The sequence below is a fragment of the Micropterus dolomieu genome, linkage group LG06, assembly GCF_021292245.1.
Source record: "Micropterus dolomieu isolate WLL.071019.BEF.003 ecotype Adirondacks linkage group LG06, ASM2129224v1, whole genome shotgun sequence".
Classification (NCBI taxonomy): Eukaryota; Metazoa; Chordata; class Actinopteri; order Centrarchiformes; family Centrarchidae; genus Micropterus; species Micropterus dolomieu.
In genome coordinates, this window is record NC_060155.1 from 25,438,701 (window position 1) to 25,451,101 (window position 12,401).

General features: G+C 39.1%; 1 protein-coding gene across 2 annotated transcripts in view; it reads right to left on the bottom strand.

The window, feature by feature from the left end:
- Nucleotides 1-529: 529 nt before the first annotated feature.
- Nucleotides 530-12,401, bottom strand: part of LOC123972935 (E3 ubiquitin-protein ligase RNF31) — a 40,038-nt gene continuing 28,166 nt past the window's right edge. Inside the window, exons 20-25 of one of the 2 annotated variants that reach the window (XR_006825504.1) lie at nt 11,390-11,500; nt 11,017-11,065; nt 8,794-8,890; nt 6,464-6,629; nt 5,547-5,785; nt 530-1,919 (exon numbers count right to left, since the gene is read on the bottom strand). Coding sequence is in view for 1 of the 2 variants with exons in the window: in XM_046052709.1 (XP_045908665.1) it covers nt 5,735-5,785; nt 6,464-6,629; nt 8,794-8,890; nt 11,017-11,065; nt 11,390-11,500 (474 nt within the window). In the remaining variant the exon portion in view is untranslated. Of the gene's footprint in view, nt 1,920-5,140; nt 5,786-6,463; nt 6,630-8,793; nt 8,891-11,016; nt 11,066-11,389; nt 11,501-12,401 lie in introns of those variants that run through there. The other variant, XM_046052709.1, reaches the window with a different exon arrangement.

Below are 12,401 nucleotides of genomic sequence, written 5' to 3' on the forward strand. Positions count from 1 at the left end.
CAGTCTGCAGGATGGGCTCAGTCCACATGAACAATGTCATATTAATTAGTACTCTAGTAGAAACATGGTTGGAATGATGGCTGTGTTAATGGCAGAATTACACATTTCTGCCTGATGTATTTCTCTTCCTGCAGCTTGAAGGAGAGCCTACAGCACAACTAGGATTTATGACTTCCAAAAAATGTAAATATGAGCTTGTGAATGTAGCAGAGCCCCGAGCACTGAAACATAAATCAAGCATGAGTCCGATAGCACTGGCATATAATGTCACATGAACAGTGACATAGGGCTGCAATGAGGGACAACTGTTCATATTCAATATTGTATATTTCACATTAGGTCATAATTAAGTAACACGATGAGATTTTAAATTCAAACTCTATTGGACGTCCTCAAGGGTTTAGTAACAACCCAGCAACCAACATGTGATACTGAATGTCATTAACAGTATGTGATTAATTTTCAGTGTTAGCTTGTTATAGCTATTGTTGTGAAGAATGGTAGGGAGACGCTGTTGACCGTGGCATGAACAGGGACTTTATTTCTCTTCAGTGGCAACGAATACAATGCATGGCCTTTCAATAACCTTTGTGCTGAAACCTGACTACAACAGCATGCACTTTACTTTGGCACTTTTATGAAACAAAGCAGTTATTTAAAGCACTTTGTTCATCAGCAAGTTACAAACCTGTTATACACAAGTTCACAATCATCAAGTTGGGCACACTGTTGCATATTAATAACACTTGCACAGCACCCAATAAAATATTTTGCAACTCTGCCTTCTAAGACGGCAGACTTAATCTGCAAAGCCCTAAATACTGTTAATATCTGTAAACTGATTCTGATACATTACTCACATGCCAAGTTTAAACATACACAATTACAGTATTTCATTTAACGTGCAATAATAAATACATGATGGCATGGTATGACAATGTAATTCAAGACCTGGGGCCTGTTCCATAGCGTCAGCTTACTGGGTTATATTATATTTTCTCCATGCTGATGATATGTTCGACTGATTTTGATAAATAAAATGAATGAAATATGAGTCCCATGCTTGATTTCCCTGCCCCTCTCCTGTTGTTCTCCAGAAAATTACTGTATTCGCCTCAAAACGGGTAATCCAATAAACAAGAGCAAAACCAAAAAACTAGTCTTATTTTTGTTTTGTACCGTTTCTTCGCTGTGTACATGAGCAGTTTAATCTAAAGCGTGCACTTGCCTTGCAAAAGCATGCAGATTCAAAGAAAAGGTTTGTAAGTGGAAAATTAGGGCAAATTTTAAGGAATCTGAAAAAAATATTAGATACTATCTCAGTAATTTTCAAAGTTGATCAGTAATGATAGGCAGACTTAAGCCTGTATTGAAAACTGGAAAAGTGCATGTAAAAAGCTGGACAAAGGTAAACACAAGCATTTTAACTATTATGTACATAAATGTAGGTAAAAAAACATGAATATATATAAAGTGCATAAACAATACAATGAACAACAACAAACAATGTCTTTATACAAGTCAGACTGTTTTGTAAATTGTAGACAAGAATACAAAAGTGCTATGTGTGAATACACTGGAATAAATATTGAATGATAAATTTAACGCTTGCTTATTGTACATGATGTAGGTGGATATGTACAGTAAATGCATGTATACATGTCAATATATAATACACCCGATCTTCTGCTAGGCCTTTTTGATTAAGGTGTCTGTGTTGGGTTCCACTTCAGACACAGTGCTGTTGAGAATGGTGATGGGGGCAGCGATGTGGGGCTATTAGCTCCAGTTTTGAGCAGCTCCCGGTTTTCTGGCCGCACCAGAGGAGCAGCTGTTCAACCTCCTGTCTGTATCCAGACTCATCATTGTCCCAGATGAGGCAGATGACTGTTCTGTCGTCGGCAAACTTCAGGAGTTTCCTGTGGTGCAGGTATTGTGTAGAGGGAGAAGAGGAGAGGGGAGAACACACAGTAAGTATCTGTGTGAAGATGGGGGGCCAGCTGGTCAGCACAGGCTTTCAAACAGGAGGGTGACACAAAGTCTTAACCTGGTGCCTTCCTGATCCTCTGTTTGTGAGAGAGCTGGCATACATCCTACAGATTCTGAGTGCAGATTGGTGTGGAGGGGTAGATGGTGGCTTAAACCTGCTGTAAAACAGTTGATGGCTCATTAAAGAGTGCGTGTGTGTGGGGGGGTGGTCTCCTTGGTGATGTCTTGCAGATCTCTCTACACTGATGCAGGGTCGCTGGCTGCAAACCTGTTTTTCAGCTTTTCACTTTTACTCAGATCTCCTTTGACAGTGTGTTTCTGGCCTGGTTGTAGGATTCTGTCCCCAGTTCTGTAGGCCTCCTCATTGGTCAGGATTTGTTCTTGTGATTGGATGTGATAATGTGTGGGCCTAACTTTTTTTAACATCGATCAGGATCACTGATGTAAGCCTCGAAGCCCCCTCCTCCTGCTTCACTTGTTATTGGTGATTCCATAATCAGAAACATTAAGTCAAAAACGCCTGCAACGTATTGCTTCCCCGGCGCCAAGGATTTGGACATGGTTCAACAGATCCTGTCTTTTCTGCGTAAACAACATCTCGCCAGAAATGTCGTCATTCACATTGGCAACAATCATACTGCCTATCAGCACTACAACTTAATTTTAGCAGTCTTTGTAAATAACTCAGACTGCAAAAAATCTATTTTTATCTCTGGACTGATCCCCTCTCCGCTGAGGAGTACGACATTTTAGCAGGCTGCTCAGTGTCAACACATGGCTACAGTCAGTTTGGTCCTCACACAACTTAGTTTTTATTGATAACTTCTATATATTTTTATTCATTCATCAACATTTTTAACAAAGATGGCATTCACCCCAGTCCACAGGGCACCCGTGCCATAGCTAGCACAGCTAAAACACACCACCGATCACTGAACGGAACTATTCCTCACTGCCCATTCCTGTAATTATAATGCACATATCTCCTGAAACTTCCCACATAGAAATATTAATAATTTACAAAAGATTCAGACAAATGTATCAACTTTAGCTCCCAGCATAAATATGCTTAAAATGGCACTCCTCAATGTGAGAAGTAAGACTTTACTTTTAATGATTTTATATTTTTAACCTAATCATGGTTGCAAACTAATAACCATAGCCAGCTAGCTGAACTGTGTCTTCCTCACTACGATTGTTTCAATAAACCCAGGGTCAGTGGTCATGATGTTGCTGGCCTAGTGAGTGTGTACAGGGAAAGATTTAAATGTCATTAAGTACATTGTGATGAAGTTCTCACTTTTAAACTTGGAGGCCTCCATCTGCTCATATTTGCTACAATTTACACACAACAGCCACAACCACCCGGACGATTTTTAGCAGAATTTCCTGAATTTTAACCACTCTTGGTTTAAATTATCACAAACTAGTTCTTTGTGGGGATTTTAATATCCATAGTTGAGGACTCCACTAAAGTTCATGCTTTTCTTTTCAACATTGCTTCTTTGTTTAACTTTAAATAGAATCACCAGTTATTCATACTGTCCCACCCTGCTCCTCGTACACTCGCGTCTTTAATGAGCAAGGCATCTCAAAGTTATGCGTACTGTTTGAGAGTCAAAGCTTACACCTGTCTGATTCACACACCAATGATCTGGAGGTTTCAAACTGATCTGCTTGTCTTTACTAAATATTATTGCACCTCTTAAGGTTAGCTTGAAGCCCTCAGCAAGAAAGCAATCCTGGATAAATTACATTATTTGCAGCTGTAAATGATGTAGGAAAACAGAACTCAGATGGGAAAAAATCCAGTCTCCAAGTACATTGCAAAATTATGAAGGAGTTATTATTAAACTATAATAAGGATGCGAGAGCACACTATTCTTCAGAACTTATTTCTGCCCATCAACATAAACCTAGATCTTTATTTAAGTCTGTGGATCAGATGGTAAATCAAGCCGCTCCTTGTGCCTCAGCTGTTGTTTTGATTTTATTTTACTGATGAAGTGGAGTCAATCAGAGCCTCTATTATACTGAATTCCTCTTACTCGGCAGTTCCTCAACTACAACAAGGTAACCAGTATTATCCTATTGTCTTGTCTGAGCTTTTAGGAGCAGTATTGCAAACGAGTGTCTTCCAGCCCTCTTGATGTAATTCAAACAAAGTTTTTACTAAAGGTAATGAAATCTTCCCGGCCCTGTTTGTTTTCTGTTTTTAACAGCTCTTTATCTAGCGGTTGTGTCCCTCATTATTTTAAAACTGCTTGTGTGAACCCATTGCTAAAAAAACCCTGGTATGGATCCCTCCCTCCCTCAAAAAAAGTTACCTTTTATATAAAAAGAATTAGGAAAAAAAGAGTCACAACAACAACAATTTCTCACTGTGCTGGAAAATACACTTTTTGAAAGGTTTCACTCTGGTTTCTGGGTCTGAGTCTACCCTGCTTAAGGTCACCAACCACCTTTTAATGTCTGCTGCTGATGATCTGACATGATCAATCACAGCATCCTGTTATACAAACTGAGGCACTGTTTTAGCTCCTGTCTCTTAAAAGCCTACTTTCTTCTGACTGGCCAACCTCCCAGAAACCTGCTGCGGGGTTTGTGAGCCGCTGTAACCAGTTCTCTTTATACACCAAGTACTGTGGCCTGCATCTCCTCATCTTCTTGCAAGTGGGCTCAATGGCATTTGACAGCTTATGCAACAGCAATATGGGGCACTGAATTTGATGAATTTACTGTTTAATAGGTTGGAAAAATGGTAGACGACGCTAGAGTGTTTCTGGGGGTCGGTCTAGGTAACGTTACTAAATTTGCTTGGCTTGGCAGTGCTGCTCGCGTCCTCACGATTACTGTACAGAAACACACCGTTTTATAACTTTCTTCCCAGATTTAGTTGAAACTGGATCTTATTTTATGGAGTTGCAAGATGGAGAATTAGCTCTAAAGTAACCGCTAACTGTAGCTCCTGTTAGCTAGTTAGCTCAGTTAGCTGTACACTCTGCCTGGACTGGGAGCTCAAGCACTCAGAGAGTGTTGGTGTCTATCTGTGCCAAGCTGATATCAGATCTGCACAGAAGAGGAAAAAAACATTGGAAACCTACTATTGAGAGCAGTCTGAAGTGTGTTGATGCCGTTTTGCTCACAGGGATTACTTTTACAACTTTTAATATGAACATCCAAAATTAACATTATTAAGGGAAAGAATTTTAAACCTCTCTTTAAACCACATTATAATTTTCTGTTCTCGTCAACAAATGCTAACTAAAAACAGCATTTAGATCATGTCACACAAAACTACACTGTCCAGAGAAAAAGGCTGTTTTTACTGTAGCTTAGCGACATTTACTGTTCACTTCATTTATCCTTGTAGAGGCCAATGTATACTGCGTAAGTGGGTTTATGTTGAACAACAGAGGTTGAGAAACCTAGAGGACATCTACATACAGGCCTTATTCAATTAGTAAACCCAGAATCAAATGTTACATTCCAAACTGCAGGGAAAAACAGTAGCAGCAAAGCTTGATACATTTAATAAATTATTTTCTCCTCATTACCTTTTGTGCTAGTAATTATTTTGTCAACGCTGCTGTCATATGTTCCAGTCAGAAGATATCTCATTTAGGACAGTGACTCTATGAGGAATATCTCACTGTTAAAATTAATTAAAAGCACTCAGGAAGAGCTTCTGAGACGACACTCTCCTGTATTTACATAATCATAGGAACATAAGCCGAGGCGTTCATTATTTCTTGCGGGGCACCTTGTCGCCAAGTGGTACTTCATCCATCAGTTTCTGCAGAGAAACCACAGAATTAGTGTGTTAGTGTCACGGTATCAAAATAAATATAATTATAGACAGTGTGATATAGAATGCATAATGTTGTTTCGGGTCAGAACAATATATAGGAACAAGGTTTTTCATGAACTTTAAGGCTATTTTCTTTGCACTTTGTAATCCATCTATAACCAGGTATTTCCACACCTTATAACTGTTTTTTACTTTTCTGCAGTATCAATGTAATCTAGCGATAGTTGTCTATACATCCATGGGTTTTGTCACAGGGGGGACTGACAGTGTCCCACTTCTGCTATAGAACATGGTCTTCTGGTAAATCTCCCTATGTGAACAGATAGCTTTAAAATTATCAGGGGATCAACAGATGATTATCAGGGGATCAACAGTTGACCAAAGTGATTCATAATAATAATAATTCATCCTGAGGGGAAAATGAATGTCTGAACTGAATGACAATCCATCCAACTGTACACATTTCACTCAAAACTACTAATTTGAACCTCATGGTTGCACAAGAGGAAAAGTCGGGTGATCAGTTTTTAGTATAGTATAATTGTAGTATGAAATTCATAGCAATCTATCCAATGGTTCTTAAGAGATTTACTTCTGGATGAAAGTGGTGGATCTCCCTTAGAGCCACAGCAATCAAACACATGTATTCACACATTCACTCACTTCAAGCAGTCTGCTGTAGTAGGTGAAGCTGTCCTCTCCGTCCCTGCGGGCATCATCAACCTTGTACCTCCTGCAGGCCAGCATCAGCTCATTGGAGCTGTAGAGGGGGGCGGGGTCGATGGAGTGGCTGTTGATCAGGCTGACCAAGTACTCCCGATAATGCTTCCTGGATACCATCACACCACAATGTTAGCGTGATCACACAGCAGAACATGGCAGCTAGTACTGATGATGAAACTCTGATTTGAAGTCAGAATAAGATTTTGTGATTTTACCTGTTAAAGTAAAATGGTTCTTTTTACAACCTTGGTCATTTTTGTTGTAGTTTTGGTCATCCTTTGTATCAGTTATGATACCGTTTTACTTATCTACTTTAACTGCAGAGAGAGTCAGGCTTTTATTTAATGCAGCTTTACATTAGATTAATAGGAAGCCTCCATGTGTGCCTGTTGTCTTGATACATTCATCATGATGTACATTTCCAAAGCAACAGTTGCATCAGTACCATCCATCAGAACAGTCATGTCATGCTTATCACTCTGCTGCGCTTACTGTCTTTTTAATCCCTTAATGCCCTTTACAGAGGAAAAGAAATGGTCTGCATAGTCCAAGTTTTGGCTACTTAATTTTTCTAGCTGTAAATTGTTGTGAGACCAGGTATCTACATCTGCTTGTTGATATTTCACCAAATAAATCTATTTTTTGACTGGTCCTGTTGTGAGGCCAACTTGTTATTGTACAGTTCTAGAAATTAAATGAATAATATTCATTAATTTAGCTGACGCTTTTATCCAAAGCGACTTACAATTGCTACATGTGTCAGAGGTCACACGCCTCTGGAGCAACAAGGGGTTAAGTGTCTAGCTCAAGGACACATTAGTGTGTGTCACAGTGGACTTGAACCCTCTCACACCAAAGGCATGTGTCTTATCCACTGTCCCATCACCACCCGTTATCGTTTTCATTCACTGACTGAGTATCTTTTAGCTGCTTCTATCTTTAAGTTTTTTGTTTGGTGGTACAGTCAATATAACTTTAATGACAGAAGTTTAAGAGTAATGGGAAAAACTAGAAAGCAGAAGTGACTGACATGGCTCCAGAAATTTACGTCATACTGAATTTATCATTTGAGCCATTTTGGTTCCACTCAGTTTTACATGGAATTAATTTGCCAGGTAACCAGTCAATTTATAGTATTATGTTTCCAGTGCTGAGTCACTAAAGACACCTTTACAATAAAAGGCAAAAAGAGCAAAAAACACCCACAGTGTCAGTGAAATGATTGTGAATACATGTCCATTATTATCGTCCACTGCAATTTATAACAACATGTGTGCCAGACAACAGTAAGTAACCAGGCAGCAGCTCTGCAAAATCTAATGGATAAAAACATCAATTTAACTTTAATGTTCACCTTTATTTTCAATTGAGGACTACAGTCAAAGTGACTATGACTTATTTTATTTACCATTACACAAGGTTTACTACATTCTCTGTTTGAATGTTGGATTGGTTATCTGTGAGGCAGAATTCCATATTTTCAGACTTACACATTTATTATCCTGTTTATTTGTTCAGACTAGATCAACGTGTAACGGCCCTGAAGAGTCAGACCTAGACATAGGCATTTTGGATGTCATACAGATGCTGCCAGCTGCACAGACCTTATTTCCTTACCAGGACTGGGTTGCTCCGGTTCTTCCTAAATCCATCACTGAGCTTGTGCGTGTGTGTAAAGTCCTTAGTAAAGAGTAGCTAGTTTCAAACTACACCATTAAAACTACATGTCTGACCTAGCAAAGACTTTGATGATGTGTATATAGGTTGCTAGGAAACATGTCCATAGACAAGCAAGAGATTATGCAAACAGGACTGTAGCATATTAAGATGTAACATAGCTGCCAGTTTGGCCAGTTTTAGGGGGCCAAACAATATATTAAACTTAACTGCCAGATCTTTGTAAGACCTTTGTAGGTATAACTGTTTAATTTATATCAGCATAAATGGATACATGTGTGGATGTGTGTTTCAGTGGTAGTAGAATTCATGAAGTTTAGGATGAGTGGGGAAAATATATAATTATTCTTACCTAACCAACATTTATTCTGCAGTCATTGTTGGTGAAGCGTGTCGGAAAATGTATTATTTGGTGAAATGTAAATTAAATGATTTCCAGTTGAACATCTGTAGCACTGACTGAACAAACCTGCTTTAAGTAATATTTATAAAAAAACAAAATATAAGAATGTATATTTTATAGCTGTTTTATGGAGTCTCTGGAAAGCTTTTGCACATACGGTATACAGTAACACTGAATAAAGCCATCATACTCGCAGAGTCCGGCGTGTCGAGGTTGGGTCTGAGCTCCACAGGCTGAATCTGGCTGCTGCCCTCCCTCATCCTTCTGCTCTATCACGCCACACAAACCTGAAAAAAACAGTGGGCTTAAAAAGAAGATAAAGAAAGAAAGACAAAGAGCAGAGGGGCTAAAGGGAATTGTCACATAAAAAATGAAGCGTGTAATACTCTTTCAAAGATCAAATGCCCTGAAGAGGAGGTATTAATGTCACTGTAGGATGTAGGATGATTTAGGATGTATGCCCTAGGTAAAATTAGACATAATAAGGAATGAAGATTAAGGGAAACAGGAGTTGAGAGTTGTCCTTAGGGTTTGAAAGTTAGAATCAGTATTAGGTTCAGGCTAAATGTTTCACAATATCTTTATGGGGCTGTATTAGGGCTGAAAAATTTGGGGGGGAAAAATCTCAAAAAGATTTTTCTGCCAGATATTGTGATTACAATTTGCTTAAATTTTTTTTTAATGAAGTTTTGCTAAAGTTCAATATTCAATGCCAGTCTATTTTTGACGGAAACTGCATCAAGCAGCACAGAGAAGATGAACCAGGCAGGAAGTCATACGTCAACGTTATGTAACGTTAGCCTGCAGAGAGCAGACAGGCCCGCAGAGAGCCGCTGCCTGTGTCGGTTTGGCTGGCGCCATTAACCCACGTTTTCCTCTAGTTTTGTTTGTTGTTGTAAATTGTATGTGCCCTGTGCCTGCTCTGATTGGTGAGTAGGACTGGAACAGGAGGAGAATGTGATTGGCCAAATGTAAAGTAATTGGTTTTAGCATGAACGAAGAACCTTGCATTTAATATTGGCTAGCCTGGTTATTTAGGTCCATGTTGCTCTCTTATGGACAACACTGAGATGCTACACACCTCTTCAGTTCTTTCTGTGTTGAGATTTTAGTTTTATTTATGTCGCATACACCATGATTCCATTAGCACAAAACTAAGGTCACTTCTTTGCTGCATATATCGTGCTGCCTCACAGCACACTGGCACAAAATGAAACTCTATGTATTCACTATACATATAGCTACAGTGCTAGTCAACTCTGTCTTCTGTTCATCCACATCACACCTTTTGTCCTCTCTAATCCACCTTTTTGGGTTATGATTAGTTTTGAGCGTAAAAAGTGGTCCACAATTTAGACACACTGACTTCTCCTGTGCTGATCCTGGTTCTTTAGAGAAATGTGACTAATAGGTATTGAGATATGTCACTAGCAAAGGAAAAAACGGCTATTGGCGCTAGTGGAAAAGTCAAGGGATCACCAAAGTCACTGGGAATCATCCTCTGGGATTCAGATTCAGTTTGAACCAAAGTGTTAGACTGACTTAACAACAAGTAGCCTGACATTGGCATCCTTAGGGCCATGCTGCTAACGTGTACTTTTCACTACAAATCACCATGACTTCCTACAGGTAACATGTTGGTTCAACAAATGCAGCAATTAAAAAAAAAAAAAAAAGCTAGTCACAGGCTCAGTAAGGCTTTATATCTCTTCACAAAGCTCCTCTGCCTAAAATGTGACTGCTCCATTAGATGTTTTTTTTTTTTTACTGCAAAACCACAACCGATAATCCAAATATTACTTTCTGACAGGCCTGAACTGATTGCCAAATCATTTAATACACAAACAACAGCAAGTCAGTTTCATTTAGCTCAATATCACAAATCTATATGCCTCGGAGCTTTACAATCTGTGCAGCATTAAACATCCTCTGTCCTCAATTTGAATGAGGAAAAACTACCCCAAAAAAAACTTTAATGGGGAAAAAAATTAATGAAACCTCAGGAGGAGCAACAGAGGGATCCCTCTCCATTAAATAGGCTTGAAGATAACAGATTATGGTATAAAGAAACAAAAATCAAGCAATTCAGCTATTTGCAATGAATACAATATCTGATTACTGTAATGCAAAGGAAGAGTGGACGGAGAGTTTTGCTTTGTATTCATACAATCGGAATTTGACCATCAATTAACTGTAAACTGACTACAGACTGCTATTCTTCTACTTTTTTGTAGAAGATCATTGAAGTAAGCTTCTGGCTGTGTTTAACTCTGTATCAGCATTCATATCAGCACCACTAACCCCAATAACCCAACATGTTAATTTTAAGTTTCACGGTAGGGGTTTAAAACAGTTTTAAAAAGTAAAGCACCAATTCTACAACTGGAAACGTTTACATGGAGTCCTTGCCTACCTGTCTGTGTTCCAGGAGAGGGCTCAGTGTTGAAGGCCACTCCATTATTCTGTGAGGTATAAAGAAAAATAAGAACGCTGGTTACTCACATTAGTCTGTTTTACACTGTTTCTATGGTAGCCAAGAGATAAAAAACACAGTATAAAAAACACATTTCCTGAAACACAATAAAACTGAATAAGATTTTATAAATAATGCCAAGGTGCTGATCCTGCGACGGCCATGACTGAAGGAGCTGTTCATTGTACTCACTCAGTCACAGGTAGAGTAAGAGATTGTTTAATAGTTGTGGATACATCAGGCACACTTGGTAATATGGTGCTTTATAAACAAACTAAAGATGATATGTGTGAGTGTGTGTGTGTGTGTGCACCTGCAGTAAAGCCTGCAGCCTGGAAGGTTCCCAGTCTCTCAGGTAGAAGAGACAATCTCTGGGATGATGGGCATGTAATCCAGACACACTGCACTCGTCCACTGCACAGGTCTAACAGGACCACAGAAGAAGAGGAGAGCGACACCTGTCACTTGTTCAGGTATGTGAAATGTAAATCACCTCTATTGTAAGCTTAAGGTGCATTCACACCAAATGCACTTTTTCTACCCATGAGAGGTTCATTCCTTTAGAGAAGAATTTATACTCAGACAATTTCTGTTTGAAAAGGATAGTCAAAGTAGCAAAAACAACTCCGGCACACTGTCTTGACTTGCAAAAAATATATATATTGACACTGCGTTTCGGTGCTAGATGTTCATCAGGCAAAACAAAAAAAAAAAATCATGAAAGAATTTGGACTCAAAGCCAAGCTTTTATTTAAGATAATTGCATAAACGCAAACTTGATTTTTACAGCACCACCTTGAGGTTAGAGAGTTACAGTGGGGGAAAAAAGTATTTGACCCCTTGCTGATTTTGCAGGTTTGCCCACTTACAAAGAATGCAACGATCTATAATTTTAATCATATGTACATTCTAACAGTGAAAGACAGAATCCCAAAGAAAATTCCAGAAAATCACATCATATGAATTTATAAAAATTGATAACCATCTGATGAGGAAAAACAAGTATTTGACCCCCTACCAAACAGCATGTTAATATTTTGTAGAAAAGCCATTATTGGCCAGCACAGATGTCAAACGGTTTTTATAGTTGGTGACAAGGTTTGTGCACATTTCGGCAGGGATGTTGGCCCACTCCTCCCTGCAGACAGCCTCCAAATCATTCAGGTTCCGAGGTTGTCGCCTGGCAACTCGAATTTTAAGCTCCCTCCAAAGATTTTCAATTGGATTCAGGTCTGGAGACTGGCTAGGCCACTCCAGAACCTTGATGTGCTTCTTCTTCAGCCACTCTTTTGTTGCTTTGGCGGTGTGCTTAGGGTCGTTGTCGT